General features: G+C 40.0%; 1 protein-coding gene and 1 long non-coding RNA gene across 2 annotated transcripts in view; both read right to left on the reverse strand.

Moving 5' to 3' along the window:
• Positions 1-4,517, reverse strand: part of LOC126416618 (acylglycerol kinase, mitochondrial) — a 95,558-nt gene extending 91,041 nt beyond the window's left edge. Inside the window, exons 1-2 of the mRNA XM_050084374.1 lie at positions 4,373-4,517; positions 3,889-4,008 (exon numbers count right to left, since the gene is read on the reverse strand). Coding sequence (XP_049940331.1) covers positions 3,889-4,008; positions 4,373-4,482 — 230 coding nt within the window. The 5' untranslated portion in view covers positions 4,483-4,517. The remainder of the gene's footprint in view (positions 1-3,888; positions 4,009-4,372) is intronic.
• A 1,818-nt stretch (positions 4,518-6,335) lies between these two features.
• LOC126416271 (uncharacterized) lies at positions 6,336-7,170 on the reverse strand. The gene is made up of 3 exons (XR_007575428.1): positions 6,857-7,170; positions 6,592-6,698; positions 6,336-6,415 (listed from the first exon to the last, which is right to left on the reverse strand). It is a non-coding gene; the product is annotated as an uncharacterized LOC126416271 (long non-coding RNA).
• Between the last annotated feature and the right edge of the window lie 12,823 nt (positions 7,171-19,993).

A 19,993-nucleotide genomic window follows, 5' to 3' on the forward strand; every position in this document is an offset into this window, starting at 1 on the left:
GAAAGACGAAAGGATGTGGGTTTTAAGGGAGAGGGTAAGGAGTCATTCCAATCCCGGGAGCGGAAAGACTTACCTTAGGGGGAAAAAAGGACAGGTATACACTCGCACACACACACACACACACACACACACACACACACACACACACACACACAAATATCCATCCGCATATACACAGACACAAGCAAGGACAGGTATACACTCGCACACGCGCACACACACACACACACACACACACACACACACACACACACACACATATCCATCCGCATATACACAGACACAAGCATGTCTGCTTGTGTCTGTGTATATGCGGATGGATATGTGTGTGCGTGCGCGAGTGTATACCTGTCCTTTTTTCCCCCTAAGGTAAGTCTTTCCGCTCCCGGGATTGGAATGACTCCTTACCCTCTCCCTTAAAACCCACATCCTTTCGTCTTTCCCTCTCCTTCCCTCTTTCCTGACGAAGCAACCATTTGTTGCGAAAGCTTGAATTTTGTGTGTATGTTTGTGTTTGTTTGTGTGTCTATTGACCTGCCAGCGCTTTTGTTTGGTAAGTCTCATCATCTTTCTTTTTAGATATATTTTTCCCACATGGAATGTTTCCCTCTATTATATTCATATCATTAGTGGTATATCATTTACATAAAATAAAAACAGGGTTGGGTCTAAGATGGAATCTTGTGGGATGCCGTGTGAAATAATTTTCCAGTATGAGAAACAATTTTCAGTTCCTGGTGTTACTACTGCCCTTTGCATTCCATCTGTTAAATACAATTTTAACTATCTCAAAGCATTACCATTTATTCTGTATCTTTCTAATTTGTTTGGCAAGACTGCAGCACACACCTAACAGCAAATTATTACAAATTAATTATTGTGAAACATCTGTAGGAATGTAATATCACAGGAAAAGGTAGTTTTGGAAACCGAAGTGTTAATTTAAAGACAAAGTCTCTGAGTTTGTTTGTTAGTTTTGTTAGTTTCATGTTCCATGGATCATCTGAATGATAAATCTTAATGATGTGGAATGAATCATTTTATATTCACATCACAAATTAATGTGTAAATAAGGCTATATGTTGAAAAATTTAAGCATCTGTTGCTTTCTCTCTCTTTTACTTCTGAAGTTTTACAATGTGATAATCTTTACACAAAGAGTCTGCCAGCAACGTTTCCCACAGCATAATCATGTTTGTATCAATGCATGAAGAGGGAGTATTTCATTCTGATGTCTCCATCATCATCATCCTAACATCAGTTATACAGGGTGTGCTCTGATGAATGGTCAATATGCAGGCATATGACTGGAACAATCATTTGAAGTAAAAAAAAATCTAGTAAACAAGGGCTCTAAAATGCATACCTTATGAGCTATGAGTACTTGTTGAGAACAAGAGATGCATTTCACTGTATCAAAGATGAAGAAGCGCTCATGGCTCTTAAGATATACATTTCAGAACCCATGTTTTTTTTTTTTTTGCTTCAAATGATTGTTCCTGTCATATCCCTGAATATTGACCATTCCTTCTAGGACATCCTGCGTGTATAAGCTATCTACCTTGCAGAAACTTGAATTTTTCCTTGCGGATTACTACTAAGGTAGGATTAAAGTGCCTCGAGAAAGCAGCAGTTTATTATTATACAGGGTGTCCCATTTATCTTGACCACCCCAAATAAATGTTTGTCCAAATGCAAATTACAAAATGTTTCAAGCAAATATTCTTTATCCATCAGGGGGACATCAACCAGCATGATTGTTTTTTACGAAGATATGAACAGCAACATGACTTTTTAAATGACACACTGTATTTTTTTTCAGTAATTCATTTCCTCTCCTAAAGACCTATTCAAAAATGTATCACAGTGTACCATTCACTCAAGCACAACATTATTAATTACATAACACAACACTGACTTTGAGCCTGGAATCACAAACTCGTCCACTTGCTGGAGTTGTCAGAAAACAAATGAAAACCAAATATACACATAACACAAAATTGACTTTGACTCTCCTGTACCATTGCCCAGGAGTAGAACATTCAAAGGTACTCAAAGTGGTGACCCTGGACACAGATATACTGGTGCACTCATTAAATGAAAGAATTATTTATTGCTTCCAGTGCTGCCTGCTGAAGAGAATTAGCAAGCACGATATGTAACTGCTTGTACTCTGGAGTTGTTGGAAAATCACGATAGACAATGTCTTTAATGCATCCCCAAGGCAAAAAGTCCAGTGGATTTACATCAGGAGACCTACCAGGCCAAGTAATTGTTCCTCCTCGACCAATCCATCTGGCAGGATACCTTCGGTTCAGAACATGATGTGCATGCAAGGCATTACGTGCTGGACATCCATCGTGCTGATACCATATACGCATCCTGGTTCTTAGTAGCACTTTATCCAGAAGAGGAGGAAAAATTCATCTAAGGAAGCTGGCATTTGTTGTGCCATTTAGACTACCATTGATGAAATAAGGGCCAATAATTGAAGTACCAAGCATCCCACACCAGACGTTCACTCTCCTATTGATGCTGATGTTCCACCTGTCTAAGCCATCATGGGCACTGGACCAATAACGCCTTCCTTGTATTTACCAGTCCTTTGTTTGAGAAGGAACATTCATCAGTAAATAGAACATTGGAGAAGTTCGGGTTGGTGAGAATTTGCTGCTGTGCCCACTGACAGTACTGTACACGATTCTGGAAATCATTCCCATGCAATTCTTCATGTAAGTGTACATGGTAAGGATGGAACCGGTGATGTGTAAGAATACGATGTCCACTGGTTTTAGAAATGCCAACCTCGTGTTCGAGGTGTTGTGTGCTCACATGTGGATTCATAGCAGCGGAAGTGAGAGCAGTAACTTCGGCAGCTTCGTCTGTGTGAGTGCTATGACGATTGCGTTGACATGGGTTGAAACTTAACGTTTCCTGATGCGTTGCAACAAGACAAGAAAACATTCATCAGGAAAGTGGGTTCTTGTCAGGATGTTGCTCTCTGTACAGTTCCACTGCCTGCGTAGCATTTCACCTACCTTCAATAACAACAATAAAATAAATCTTACGTCGATGCAGTTTGTAGGAAGCACAGCCTTTACTGTATGCCCACTCTACACAACAGTATTTAAAAGGACTAAACTATTGTACTAAATGCACCCGTACACAACAAAACAGTATTGTAATTACTGTTCTGCTAACTTACATTCCCCATAGATGAGTAGCATGTCTACCTTCTCTTCGTTGGTGTGTATTCTACTCACACAACTCTTCAACTGACGATAGTTGATGGAATGACGGGTAAGCATTCTACTTATGTTTACATTTGTCCTCTGTCAATATCAGCACGTGGATGTGATCCATTCCCCCCCCCCCGTACCTGCACCAAATGCTGGCAGCGTCAATGTCAATGTTGTGTTGTGTAATTAATAACGTTGAGTTTCGGTGAATGGTACACTGTGATACATTTTTGAATAGGTGTTTAGGTGAGGAAATGAATTACCGAATAAAAAATTCAGGGTGCCATTTAAAAAAGTCATACCATTTTTCATATCTTTGTAAAAAAACAAAGCTACAGTGAAGGCAATCATGCTGATTGATGTCCCCGTGATGGCTAAAGAACATTTGCTTGAAACATTTTGTAATTTGCATCTGGACAAACAGTCATTTAGGGTGGTCAAAATAAATGGGACACCCTGTATGCACACCGGATGTTATAAAAGTGTAGATCCATACTTATTTTGCTGTAGGCATTCCGTAATTTTCTCCCATATATGCGTAAAAATTATACAGCAAAGGTTTTGCAGGCCTATGTTATGAGAACCAAGAACAGCAGTATGCAAAACAACAACTAGAATTATCAACTGAGTAGATGGCGAGCGTTCTTACCTTTTGTTAGCAACTGGATTCAGTATCACCACTATTTTCTTAGGATTATATTCGTTTGGAATTGGTAGTGACCCATATTCTAACGCCTTCAAACAGTAGTCTCTCATCAACTGATTGGTCCTGTTGAATCAAAATTAAAATGAATGTTATCGAAGTTTAGCAAAGGCAAAAATGGAACAACTACGACAGCAGCGACATAAGAATGTATCGAAGGAAAATTTTTACGTTAACAAGAAATGCAACTGTCAAATTTTCAACTGCACGGTCAGCATACAACAGACAAACTTGTAAACGAATATGAATTTGCGACTTTTTTGACAAAGAGGTAAATGAAAATAAAAAACCAACAATTACATCACACCCGGGCATACACTACATTAGCCTATTTTTTTGGTCACAGTTTTACTGTAGCCGTAACATTGACAGTATTGTACAGCACAGCGAGAAAACTCATAATGTAAATGTGATTACAAAGCATACTTACTCGTATTTATCCTTGGCATAAGACACTCCATATGATAAAGCAGCTGTTCCAAATACACTTTTCTTCCAATTATTTCTTATAACTCTAAAGAACTTCACAATTCTAGACATGTTTACAGTAGCAGACGACACATCTTACACGTGCTCCGGACTAGTGGTGGGCAGGAAATCGCGTATCTGTTAGAAATCACAGTGACTGAGAAGTCACAGATATCACAGTAGCAACTTTACAGAATCTAACTGCGATTTCAGTCACAGTTAGCAGTCGCAAGTAGTATTTCACATTGAAAGACGTGAGCCATCTATTGGTCGAATTTAGCACTGCTTTCTGCGATTTCAGTGACAAGTCGCAACTAAGAGTCGCAAGTAGCAACTAAAAAGCGCGGTTAACAGTGGCATCTGTTGGCCGAAGTTCGTACTACGTCCATCTCCGCGGTGCGCTGTGGAGTCTAACTGCGATTTCCGTGACAAGTCGCAACTAAGAGTCGCAAGTAGCAACTAGAAAGCGCGGTTAACAGTGCCATCTGTGGGTCAAAGTTCGTACTACGTCCATCTCTGCGGTACGCTATGGAGTCTAACTGCGATTTCCGTGACAAGTCGCAACTAAGAGTCGCAAGTAGCAACTAAAAAGCGCGGTTAACAGTGCCATCTGTGGGTCAAAGTTCGTACTACGTCCATCTCTGCGATACGCTATGGAGTCTAACTGCGATTTCCGTGACAAGTCGCAACTAAGAGTCACAAGTAGCAACTAAAAAGCGCAGTTAGCACTGCCATCTGTTGAGCAAAGTTCATACTACGCTATTCACTACCGAGTCAAACTGCGATTTCTGTGACAAATCGCAACTAAGAGTCGCAAGTAGCAACTAAAAAGCGCAGTTAACATACTTCTCCTAGTGTCATCTGTTGACCGACGTATGTACGTTATGAGAGCCTTGTGCCTCACGAGATCGATGTGCTGTGTGTGCATGTGAAGGGCTTATTTCAATAGTGGTACAAGTCCATTTTTGTTAATTTTGAGATATAGAGTCGTAAAGTTAAATGAGTGCTGAAAAATCTGCAGTTGAGATACCAGAAATATTCACCATATGGCTTCTTGCTAGAGAGGAGCCTTTATTTATGTTTGTTTGGATCACTAATTTCAGAAGCATTATAGACAGAAAAGTGTAGGTAATGGACTTGTACCACTATTGAAATAAGCCCTTCATATTATATGACGACATGCACATTCAGCATCAGTTATGGTTGGTCAAATACTGCTGTGACTCTGAATGTATTATATTAATAAGAAGCGACATTGCCTTTTTCTCCTGAAAATATCGAGTAACGTAACAAATGTGTTTGATTCTGCTTCCAATATGACAGTTTTGGTTAATACTCCACATGCCTACAGGACTTTGCAATGTTAACACAGCAGAACTCAGACATCTGTATAAGTGTAGAGAAATGAAAACAGTCATATGAATGCCTCACAGTTCAAGACTCGGGAGAAAAGTTTTACACCTGGTGTTCTACATGGCAACTTCACACACAAGAACTTTTTGCCGACACTACTACCACCTACATAAGTAAGCTTTTCCTGTGTCACTTTCAAGTAATGCATGTAAGCTATTCCTGATTTAACTGGAAGATCTGTACTTCCCACTTTCATATCAACAGCCTCAAAATGCATATCGTAGACTTCGGGATATGTTACAGGTCAGTGTCACACCAAGATTGTGGAGAAAGGGGGGGGGGGGGGCGGCATGTCACTCTCCAACAAGTGTTTACCAATAAATAAGTGGCGGAAAATTACGGGTATAGGACGGCTTAACATGTGGAAAATGAGATTTTTATTATCCACTCAATGTATTTAACATTTATTATTCCTTTAAAATCGCACAACAACTTCAATAAAACACTTTAATCAGTCATACACTTATTTCATAATTATTTCACTTTTAAACTGCAAATCCTCTAAGAGCTGTCTTGAATCTTCACGAGTCTCTCTCAACAGCCTTGATGTGGATAGATATGTACAGCAACCAGTAATCAGTCAGAACTGCGTCTGCAAAAACACAAGGATTATTAAACAATTTTTGCTGTCACTAATTACTAGCAATATAATTGACAGAGTAGATTGCTAATATTTGCTATATCACATTTGCTAATATTTGCTATATCACATTCGCAAGAACGATCTCACTGAAGTAATTAAGTCCATCAAAACGCTTAGAAACTAACCTGTCGTCTGACGAAAACGGTCTAAAGACTGGCAATTTCTTCAGATCTGTTGACAATGATATTTTGAATTATCACTTTACTGAGTGACTGAAATGTAGTTCAGGTACCTATGAACATAACAATATGTTAGAATTCATTTTCTAAACACGAACTATTACGGTACTGTGCGGCTACTTACATATTAATTACACTATTAATATTTTCACAGTTGTTTCTTTAATACAAAATTAAAGCCAACGGAAGAATAAACGTAAAACATACTTACCAATGACAGGTTTGTTGAGATGCAATTTTCTGTGTGGACAGATGTAACTTTTTCATACGGTGGTACGTCGCAGCAATCGCAGGAGTCACAGAAATCGCAGAAGTAGCAGAAGTCACAGAAATCGCAGAAGTAGCAGAAGTCGCAGAAGTAGCAGAAGTCGCAGAAATCGCGGAAGTAGCAGAAGTAGCAGTGGCGGAGGGATACGCGACTTAGGTTCCTTAACTGCGACTCTTAACTGCGACAAATCACAGTTAAGAATAACAGATACTGAAAAGTAGCATTCACAGAAATCACTGATATCGGAAAATCGCAGTTTAGCCCATCACTACTCCGGACCAATACAACAAAGATATCAACAGTCAACATCAATTGTTTACATTTATCTTTGGAACGTACCATTGTGTATAAACATAAATTAAATTCTGTATCTTTGGTTAGCAACGGAATAAATGGGATTGCAATAGTTAATTTCTCATTTTTTTGCGAAAACAGCAGGACAAAGTTGTTACGACACATACAAACCGAGTGTGTTAAATAAATAAAAAGGACCAAAACTCTGCATAATCAGAACAAATACTGGTACTATAAATATGGACAGTGGCACATTTGGGGAGGGAAGAGGTCTCTCCTGAACATGAGTATGAATGTCGAGCAAACGACGAGCTCCGCAGCAAAACGCACATTGGGGCTGAAGGAAGAAGTAAAAGAGAAGAGGCGAGCAGTCACCATTTAACACCAGCAACAAATAACAAAGGAGGCAACAAATTAGACAACACACAACACATGCATGTCTGACACTTTTTGATATAAGTGAAGGATCAAGTCCCCTTCCCCGTAGAGGGATTTTGAGGACTGTACTGGACGGTAACTCATTTAGAACATAACTTACGCAATTAAAGAATAATATACCAAGGAAAAACCGTTCGCAAACAAATACAGTGCTAACATATGTCGAAAAATGGGTACTATAATGATACAGCAGTCCCATTTTATGTATTTGTTGAGGAGCTTAATGGTAACCACAGTGATAATGGTAATCCCACACCATGACCCTGGGGAAGATACTATCTACCTCAGATTCTGGGTACAAGCAGAACATCTCATATCTCTAGAATGTGGGGGAAAAAGAATTCATATTGATTTACCAACAAGGGAGACTGCAAACTGTAGTGACCTTGCCAATGAATGCGACCAGAGCTAGCCCACTCAGACAGCTCCCAACTAGTGCTATGGGTGATGCTTTGAATATCGCTGCCAACCAGAAGCACAGCCCAATCAGCAAGCTCCGTGCCGCCGCCAATGAGATGGACTTCCGCATTGTGACAAACAGCGGCCACAGGTATCAACGGGTTTCGTGTTTGGTGTTGATATATGACAGTTCTAGTACGGAGTTCCGAGGCTGGTGCTTGAAGCTACAGTTAGTAGTGGAGATCAGCCTGCGAGACTATGGAAGCGGAGCTACCTATAGCTTTGCGTAAGGACAAGTGTTTACTACAGTGATTGACAGTGTGCCACCCAGGATGGACATAGTCTCGTTGACACTATATTCAGTAACACAAACCACTCCTTAGTTGTATCTGTCTGCAAGCACATCCAATGAGCTGCTGTACAACTTTAGGTAAGTTTCACAGGGCAAAAGATGTATATTTGTGTGTCACAGTTCTTCCATCCACGTCGGAGCACCTAAACCTAATACAACATACCTTTCTAGCCAGATGACCAATACACATCGCAAACAAGATTGCAGAGAACAACCTGCTACATCATAAATGGATGGTAGCATACATACTAAATCACAGAACAAATCTGCAGGGACTTTTTAGAAACGTAGATTCCGATTTAACAGATTTGGAGCTGAAAGACGCTCACCCATGTATGCAGAATGAACAAGAGAATAAATAATTTGGAAACGACGAACCACATACCCAGGCAAACATGTGTGGCCACATTCACATCGCAGTTCCTACCAAAAATGTGACAACATATGGCATGACGTGCAATGTTAGACCGTACAAACCCCTGGTGTCGCAGTGTTTTAGATGCCTTTATGTTGCCGTCTTAGTAACCAATGTTAGTCACAGGCTCGATGCAATCAAAGTGGAGGGAACTATGAGACAGCTCAATGCACAAGCGAAACAATATGCTGCTTCTACTGTAAGGGGAACCATACATTGAGAGATAAGTCTTGCCCAATATAGCTCAAACAACTAGAGATCAAGAAAGCATCAGCTAGATACAGTGTATCCTTTAAGGAAGCTGAAGAATATATAAACCAAAGACTACATGCTACTGTGGCAGGGAATCTTGGTAGGAGTAAATTGCAGAGGGAGAAACAGTCCGTCCAACTCCCCATAAAAATCATTCAGGACAGATTCACGACAATTGTTCACCACAGTAGGCCAAAACAAATAAAGACTATGCCAACTCCAAGTCCTCTTTTTGCAAATATAAATTTACTAATATCTCTATTAAAGATAATCCACAAGCACCACAATCACATACCCCCGTACCACAACAGGCAATTGTATCAGGAGTGGAGGACAAGAATATGGCGATAATCGAACAGCTGATACCTAGAATAACAAATCTAATAACACAGCTTACCTCATTAAACAACGATAGTTGGATCAAGCTAATATATACAAAACGGTTGCTTCAATAGCATAAAAAAATATGGATCAGCACAGAAACAGGCCATACTTACACTTCACTCATATAAACAGAGTGATGATTATTAAAGTCCTCCAGTGGAATGCCAGAACTGTATATGCTAACAGAGAGTCATACATGCACAAATTTATGCTAATGACTACTCATCACTGTCATAAGTGAAACCTAGATTAAACCAAGTATGTCTGTTAGATGTCTAGGATATAAAGTACGTAATAAGATCAGATCGAAGGGACAGGACAGATGGAGTAGCCTTATTGGTTAGTACAAAATTCAACTATAAACCACTTACCATGCCACTACCCAACCTTGGCTTAGAAGTCTTAGCAGTAGAAGTCAGTACTAACACATGCCAATTCTCCATTCATTACATCTGCGTATCATCCCTCAACCTGTAGGAATTTCAAACAACAAATGTACACAATGTTGTGAACACATACCAAAACCCTTCCTAATCTGTGGGAATTTCAACGCCAACCACACAGCATGGTGGAATCATATGATTTATAAGGAAGGAGAGTACATAATGTCTTGAACTGATGATTACAACATGATAATATACAATGATGGATTTATCACATTAAACCAAGGACCATGGATGCGAGCAATTGCAGCGGATATAACATTAGCTTCTCCCTGTATGAACTAGTCACAGCATGGTCAGTTGTGCAGGATACCATGGGATCAGACCATTTCCCTATTACTATGAATATACAATACTAGACAAACAACTAAGCACATATTGCAAACAAATTGGCTTGGGAGATGAACAAAGCAGATTGATATAAACATTTCCACATTCTTGAATTAGAGGTAAAATCAACAGAAAAAACATCCACACAGGCCTTTTACACAACTAGAGAACAGCATATATCGTACAGCAAATGAATCCATTCCAAAGCTACCTTTATCAACAAAAGCTAGATGATTGGGTAATCAATTGTGGAATGAAGACTCCAATAAAGCAATACAAGTTAGAATGGCAGCATTATGTGAACATGTTAAACGATCCAAGATGAACAATTTTTTGTTTTATAAACAAATGGCAGCTATAACCAAGAAAATATTGAAATCTATCGAAAATTTGGAAAAATATTGAAATAGTTTGAGCGAGAATACAAAATCGTTAGAGATATGGCAAAAGTTCAACAGATTTAGTATTATCGCCCCTGTAGTCAATAATATACGACCATATGAGTGGACGGAAAAATTCTGTAACCTTACTGCTCCACCATGTGTTTGCAATAAGTTATTCAGGAGACAGAGGGATTTTCCTGCAACTCATCATATGCTAACCACCCAGTTCAATACTGGTGAGTTGACATTAGTCATCAAAGAGAGCCTTAACACTGCCTCAGTAATGGATCAGATCACATATTCTGTGATACAGAACATGCCTGACAGTGCTGTAGAATTACTTCTTCAAATCTATAACGGAATTTGGATGCATCAAGAATCTGCCCCAGAATGGAAGAGACAGATCATAGTCCCCATATATGAAAAACGTGAATGATTCATTACTAGTCACTCCTTACAGACCGATTGCACTGTCTTCATGTATTAGCTAAAGTAGTGAACATGATGTACATGTAACTTATGCAAATATTTTATTCTGTGACTCCTATTACAATTTTATGTTGGCTAGAGACTCTACCTGTGGGCATTTACTAGTGAGCATTCATTCTGAAGTATGCTAAATGTAATCTGGCTGCTATCTAAAGCCATAGCCTGGGATAATTCTTGTTTGCTCGATTTTCTATATGACAAGAGCTGCTCAGCTTCAGCTAATCTAATGTACCATCATGTGATGTAATAAACCCACTCCTTCTGAACAAGCCATTTTTAGAAATATCAAAACCTAGACCACAGGCTAGTGAATCTTTGTTTTGCAACTGCTTGGCTGATTTTTTCGCCCTCTTCTTTAATAAAAAGTCGATTCTAATGGTGGGAAGAATCTTCATCTTTACTAGCTGGGTCGCAATTTAGGTTGCATATAGGTAGAAGATACATAGAAAACATTTCAATATTAGTTTCCAGTTAGCTGGGGCTTTGGTGAGAGATAAAGTAGCACAATTTTCAGGTATTGCAAAGGCATATCATAATATTCAGACATATGCACTATTAGATAAGCTACTACTTGTAGGAGCTCAACCTCAGTTTTTAGAAGATATGTCATCATTGTTCAGTGGACGAACTATATATATTAGAAAAAATTCTGGATTCAAGGGCGCATGCATGATGAACGATGGCATACCACAAGGGTTGGTACTCAGCTCACTAATACATGCAATATACTGTACCTATGATATGGAGAGGGTAGTAAATCAATCAGTTAAAATTATATAGTTTGCAGATGACATACGTATGTTTACATCCGATTTTTCATTACAGGAGGCGATGACCAACCTTACATCATGAGTAGAGAATCTGAGTTGGTGGCTTTGCGGAAATGGCCTGATGATGACACCAGAGAAATCTTCAGTGGACATATTCACTGGGAATATTTGTGCACCAAGATATCGTTAACACATGTAGATGTTAAAGTAATTCAACTTGAAGCACTTATTCGGTTCTGAGGAATGACACTGGACAGCAAGCTTACTTAGATGGCACATATTTAATTGAATCCAGTGAGCAAATACTTAACATTATTCGATCACTTACTACAATAAGATAGGGAGCACATCCTTCAGTGACATTTCTCCTACATTGCTCACTCATTAGATCCAGATTGGATTATGGATGTATATACTGCAAATACATGACTTGCAAAATGTTAGAGAAGCTGGATAGATTGCAGTACTACTGTATACACAAATGCTTAGGAGTAATTAAATCCACACCAGCAAATACACTCCTGGTGGAAGCGCTAGAGATACCCTCCATATAAAGAGGAAGATGCTTGTGGAATGATAGATATGCTTGCAGCATCCAATTCATCAAATAATATGACTGTACTGTTGTTGTCCAGGAAATTGGGGCAGAACGCCTTTTGACTTCATTTGCCATGTAACGATTTTGCAAATGAGCGCAAAGATATTGCCACAAGTATGCAGTGCGCCATTTACCAATATGACTATTTCATCATCACGCATTGCATCTCATTGCAAATGACAGAGGAAAAGTCTGATTTCTTGGAGACAATTATGGCACTGCAAAGACATATGGATGAAACAAGACAATGGGTAATCCATATATGCAAAGATGGATCAAAGATAGCAGGAGAGGACAACACTGGTTGTGCTATATTCAGTCGACAATCGCAGATAGCCCAAAAATATAAATTACCAGCAACCACTTCTACCTATCTGGCCGAAACAATCGTAGTATTAAAGGCAATACAATGATGTGTGGATAAGAAATACAGACCTAATACAAAGTTATCACTCTCGAAAAATATACTTCAAGCAATATCGAATATGAAAGTTTCAAAAACCACTAATGAGTACCTGCTCCAAGTTCGTTATTAGTATTATGGATGTATCAGAAGACGAAAACAGATTGCCTTTACGTGGGTGGAAGCCGATTGTGGAGTCCAAGGCAACAAAAAAGCATATCAATTGGAAAAGCAACCTATGAGCAAGGGAAAACCATAGACATAAAGCTTCCCTATATAGAGTATAGACAAATTATTCTGAAAAGGACATTCGAATCCTGGTAGAACGAATGGACGCAAAGCTCAAGACGCAAAGGAGGCAACTATGCAGAAATACAACTACGATCTTCGTTTGAGTATGTTTATGGACCCTGACAAGCAACACCCACACTAAGCAGAATAAGGCTCAACTATGGGACATTTCCTGTACATTTATACTGACTGCATATAAACCAACAACAGCCTGTGATTGTGACGATACTACTCGGGGAAATATGAACCATATATTATTTCGATGCAGAAAATATAGTGAGGCAAGGAACAAATTTTTAACATTTGTTATCAAGAACAAAATTCTACAGCCAATGCCAATCAATTCCTTGTTATCTGAACCCAACATTAAAACCTACAAGAAGATTATCCAATTTATATGTAATGGACAGATAAACTTTAATAGTAAAATATAAGGAACAGGAAAAGAGAGGCTACACTAAAAGAAGCGGATACTGAGTGAACATGGATATTATTATTACACAGCAGTGACTAAATGGTGTCTAACTGAAAAAAAAGCCGCTATAAACGTCTATGGAGTGAGTATTCGGTTGCACAGAAAGGTACTATGGTATTTGACTGTTTTCTGGAAAGCGTCTTAAATCGTTAATTATGTCATTTTATGCTCATAGCATGCTTTTTTCCGCTTGATTTTCAGTATTCTTTTATAAAAACTGAAATGAAAGTCAAATAATTTGAAAGTCCACTAAAACGCTCCATTTGAGTCATGTGATGCCTATGACGTCACTGGCTAGCTCGTTGCTCCTACTGTCATAAAGCTCAATCAGAGTGATGTCTTATTTTGGAATTTATGTTTCGGAAAATGGGTTACAAATGTAGTAGTACAGTGTACAACTACGTCAGTAAAAACTCCTGAAAAATAGTTTTTGAGTGTTCGAAAGAATGAGAAGGTGCATAAAATGTAGCTCCACTGTACTGGAAAAATGCCAACTCGTCGACACACACGGTCCCTAACTTAATTACAAATGTCTAGCACTCTGAAGCTAACAGTAATTTAGCTCCGAGACATGCTATCCAGCTATTACGATGAAGGATAGCGTCATTCAACGAAATTAAACTTTTAGTGAAAATTGTAGTTTTATCCAACTTCATGTACATTGTTTGTAGCTCAATTCTTCAGTCTGCCTTCGGTGGTGCTGCGACTCGGATGTCTGTCTACGTCCCTGCTGCAGAACTTTGGGTGTGCGGATGTTTACCTGTCTGGCATCCTCGCTGGTTTTGAAGACACCGATATACATTGAATAGCCAAAGAAACTGGTACACCTGACTAATATCGTTTAGAGCCCCCTTCCATGCATGCTGAAGTGCCGCAACATGAGATGGCATGGACTCGACTAATGTCTGAAGTAGTTCTGGAGGGAATTGACACCATGAATTCTCCAGGGCTCTCCATAAATCTGCAAGAGCATGAGAGGGTGGAGATCTCTTCTGAACAACACGGTGCAAGGCATCCCAGATATGCTCAATAATGTTCATGGCTGGGGAGTTTGGTGGCCAGCGGAAGCGTTTAAACTCAGAGGAGTATTCCTGGAGCCACTCTGTAGCAATTTTGGACATGTGGGTTGTCGCATTGTTTGCTGGAATTGTCCAAGTCCGTCGGAAAGCACAATGGACATGAATGGATGCAGGTGATCAGACAGGATGCTTACCTACGTGTCAACTGTCAGAGTCGTGTCTAAATGCATCAGGAGTCCCGTATCACTCCAACTGCACAGGCCCCACACCATTACAGACCCTCCACCAGCTTGAACAGTCCCCTGCTCACATGCAGGGTCCATGTATTCATGAGGTTGTCTCCATACCCATACAAGTCTATTCGCATTAATACAATCTGAAAAGAGACTTGTTCAATGAGGCGACATGTTTTCAGTCAGTCAATGTCAGTGTTGATAGGCCCGGACGAGGCTTGAAGCTTTGTATCATGCAGTCATCAGGGGTACACGAATGGGCCTTCGGCTCTGAAAGCCCATATTGATGATGTTTCGTTGAATGGTCCACACACTCACACTTGTTGATGGCCCAGTGTTGAAATCTGGAGCAATTTGCTGAAGGGTTGCACTTGTCAAGTTGAACAATTCTCATCAGTCTCCGTTGGTCCCATTGTTGCAGAATCTTTTTCCGGCCATAGCGATGTCGGAGATTTGATGTTTTACCGGATTCCTGATATTCACAGTACACTCACGAAATGGTCATACTGGACAATCCCCACTTCATCGCTACCTCGGAGATGCTGCGTCCCATCGCTCATGCGCCGACTGTAACACCATGTTCAACTCACTTAATCCTTGATAACCTCTCACTGTATAGCAGTAACCGTTCTAACAACTGCGCCAGACACTGTTGTCTTTTATAGACGTTGCCAGCCGCAGTGCAGTATCCTACTTGTTTACATATCTGTGTATTTGAATACGCATGACTATACCAGTTTCTTTTGCGCTTCATTGTAAAATGGCACATGCATACTGAAAGTCGACACTCAAGATTTATTTTTAGAATGAACAAGCTTGACCAAAAGCCTATGAAATGGAAAGGTTCCTACGAGACTAAGTTAACCTTGATTAAAACGAACTTATTTGAATACAACTCTCCATAGTGAGCAACGATGTGTACGTCAAAGTGATTAATGATGAAGTACGTGACAAAGTCATTCGAGTTACTAAACATGATCTCAAATTTCGTCTCTCCGATGGACGTGTTGGAGAGGTAACTATTGATCATGCACGACAGGGATTATGAAGCACACGAATTTTCGAATTTTCCGTCTGACTTGGTGATCGATACTCTATGCCCATATGGAAGGGTGCTCAGCCACTTGGAGGGAAAATGTCGAACTTCACGACCTACCAGTTATCAGTGGGGTGTGACAGATCAGAAAGGAACTGACACAACATGTACTTTCATACTTGCTCATCGACGGATGCAGAGTAATAATCATCTACGATGGACAGCCTGAAGAGAGACGGACAATCAGCACAGGAACTGGGCCAATGAATCGGATACTGGTCCACAGATCGACGACGCAGCCGCAATAGTGGATGCGGCGTCCACAGGATGTTAACCGCACGAAAGAAGCAGACGGTCGCACCAACACCATGTCGCCGAGCAGCATCACACTAGTTAACATAGGCATTCACGTCCGATTTACACACTGAGAAACAGCGGCAAGCGTATCGAACACCCTCTATTAACATTCATACAATTAGAATGTCAATCAAATTGCAACTATTACGAGAGATGCTATGTGCATCCGACATCGACATCGTCCTTTTATAGGAAGTATGTGTCAAGAGCTTTCCCAATCTCTATGAGTACAAAACATGCATTATACCCACTACAGACAGCGGCAGCGGAACAGTGATACTTCTGTGAGAAGGCATAGAAACCGAGGTCGTGGTGTACTTACCGTCAGTGCGAAAACAGGCGCTCACAGTGCTAAGAGTACGAATCATCAACGTCTGTGAAACGTAGGGGTCCAACAGAAGGCGCAGTCGATCTCTGTTTATGCAGAGGAGATTGCGCCACTATTCTTAGGTCGTTATGAACATGTCTTATTTGGAGGCGACTTCAGCTGTATGCGCACATTAAAAGCTACGAGCTGCGGCAACTGATACAGGAATTGCATGTATTCGATACATGGGAGACGATACATGGCAACAAACTTGACTATACATATGTCACGAGTCACTCTGCATGTCGCCTTGATCGAATTTACGTAACACGTCATCTCGAATCTGCAATTCTCTATGTTTAATTTTCTGTAGCAATGTGTGTATGCGTGTGTGTTTGTACAATATTTGAAAACCAATTATGTAGGCCTATCCTGCAGTCTTGAACGATTTTTAGTTGAATAAATAAATAAGCTTAATATAATGCAATTTTGTCATTTGATGACATGATGGAGACCGTGGCTATTGTTTGAAGACAAATGTTGATGGTGTTGAGACAGCAACCAGCCACAAATTTACTTTCAGTTCCTTTATTCAAAGGGTACCGTTACCGGTTTTGAATCGTTGTGATTCATCCTCAGACGATTTACACGCTTTCTTTATGACACGTGGTGTGTTTTTTACAGATTAATTGTCATGAAATGTTTGGAGTGTTCGTTTTCATAACATTCGTCCAACAGATGTGAATACATTCCCACTGCATTCTTATTGTAGCACACGTAAATTTTTCTCACGGAACACTTTAGATTTGTCACTGAGAAGGTTTCTACTACACACCACATGTTTTGATACACACACACATCAAAGCCAATTCGTCCATTGACACGTCAGGAAATGCGGATAAAACTTCACAAACAGGTTGTGGGAGCTGCCTCAACCAAAATAATGTCATGGGTTGATCTGAAAAGAGTTTCAGAACCGCCAAAACATAGAGCGAGTGTAGCAGCTGTGATGGGGCTTTCTCGACACCAAAAATACTGTGCACAATCTTGTTCAGTCGAGATTCTGGGAGTGGGGGGGGGGGGGGGGGGGGTCAATAAATCGCTGCAAGACAGTCTTCTTAAACATAGTAAAAGATTGGTGAATCAGAGCAGTCAGAACAGGTTCGATTACGTTCAAGTCCAGCTGCAAAATTAAGTCTGCGAATTAGTCTGCATCTGAAGGAATGTTGTGCAGTTGAGAAATGGCGTCCACTTGTTCAAACCACAATTGAGGCCTCATAGGCCAAAAAGGTGGTTGATTTACATACCCTATCTCAATAAGGTGTTGCCAGGAGAGGCACGAGGCGATTCAGGCACAATAAGCAACTGTAGGAAAGATCCTATTGCCGGTGGCCCTTGTTGATCCCTCTTGACAGGGCCAGGTGTCATCGTAATTACATTGGATCATACTTAAGGCTTGGAAGAGTAATTTTACCCTCTAATAACTTCGGGGTCACCACTGTAGGGTGAAAGGCACATGTAACAAGCACTTTGACACCCCTTTTTTATTTAACACTGCTCAAGCTAATTACATAGAAGAGGAGCGCATGTACATCTTGCATCACAACAAGTTGCAGGAGCCGCCACAACCAAAATAATTTCACAGACTGATCTGAAAGGAGTTCCGGACCCGCCAAACAATGGAGCGAGTTATGGTTGCTCAGAAGGGAACCAATCAATGATCATCAGTTCAAAGGTATGACACACATACAATGTACACTCTTTAGTAATTCGACCTACCTCGGTCGTTGACCACTGCACTCATTGTACACGTCACAACGGTACAAATAACCGTCAGGCCCCATGATATCATTGTCCATTTTCTATTTTGCACAGAGTTCATTACTACTCGCTGCGTGGTCCGATCTTTTTTATGACTGCTGAATATGTTAACGGTTTGACTGGAGCAAAATACGAGTATTTGTGACAAGCAAAAATATAAATGTCATTGCTCATCTTTCCACTCTCGTCAGTTTCAGCTGTGCACTTAGGTTCCTATCTAACTATACACTCGGAAATCGAGACGTAATCAGAATAACAAGCAAAAGTATTTGTGACAAGCAAGACTAAAAATATGATTGCTTCTTGTTTCACTGACAGCAATATAAGTTATCGTCTTAGATTCCTGCCTATCCAAAGCCTCGGAAATTGCGGCATACTCAGAATAAACAGCCAAATATACGTAACAAGCTACAATATAAATATCATTGCTGAGGAGTTTCGTCATTCGATTTTTATTGAAACCAAAGTCACAAAATCGAAAAACTCATTCCTGAGGGAGAACGCTCTCTTAGATGCGCACAATATCAAATTCTGCAGCACATATTTCCATTACATGAATAAGAAAGAAGCGGAATATGTTACAAACGCAAAGAAGGGGAACAAATTTTTGCATGTAGCAGAACATGAACCTGCTTTCTCCAACACCAAAACCACATGTCTCTAACCATGCCTTTCTTCACAAAAATATTTTATTGTATTAAAACACAATGAATTATAGTGTAATATAAAAAATAAGTAAATGAAGCAGGCAAAAAGGAACACAAATGTCTCAAAAATGAGATCGACAGGAAGTGCAAAATGGCTAAGCGGGGATAGCTAGAGGACAAATGTAAGGATGTAGAGGCTTATCTCACTAGGGGTAAGATAGATACTGCCTACAGGAAAATTAAACAGACTTTTGGAGAAAAGAGAACCACTTGCATGAATATCAAGAGCTCAGATGGAAACCCAGTTCTAAGCAAAGAAGGGAAAGCAGAAAGGTGGAAGGAGTATATAGTGGCTCTATACAGGGGCAATGTTCTTGATGACAATATTATGGAAATGGAAGAGGATGTAGATGAAGATGAAATGGGAGATATGATAGTGCGTGAAGAGTTTGACAGAACACTGAAAGACCTAAGTGGAAACAAGGCCCCATGAGTAGACAACATTCCATTAGAGCTACTGACAGCCTTGGGAGAGCCAGTCCTGACAAAACTCTACCATCTGGTGAACAAAATGTATGAGACAGGCGAAATATCCTCAGACTTCAAGAAGAATATAATAATTGCAATCCCAAAGAAAGCAGGTGTTGACAGAGGTGAAAATTACCGAACTATCAGTTTAATAAGCCACAGCTGCAAAATACTAACACGAATTCCTTACAGACGAATGGAAAAACTGGTTGAAGCCGACCTCATGGAAGCTCAGTTTGGATTCTGTAGAAATGTTGGAACACGTGACGCAATACTGGCCCTACAACGTATCTTAGAAAATAGATTATGGAAAGGCAAACCTACTTCTCTAGCATTTGTAGAGTTAGAAAAAGCTTTTGACAATATTGACTGGAATATTCTCTTTCAAATTCTGAAGGTGGCAGGGGTAAAATACA

Source organism: Schistocerca serialis, chromosome 8 (genome assembly GCF_023864345.2).
Source record: "Schistocerca serialis cubense isolate TAMUIC-IGC-003099 chromosome 8, iqSchSeri2.2, whole genome shotgun sequence".
Classification (NCBI taxonomy): Eukaryota; Metazoa; Arthropoda; class Insecta; order Orthoptera; family Acrididae; genus Schistocerca; species Schistocerca serialis.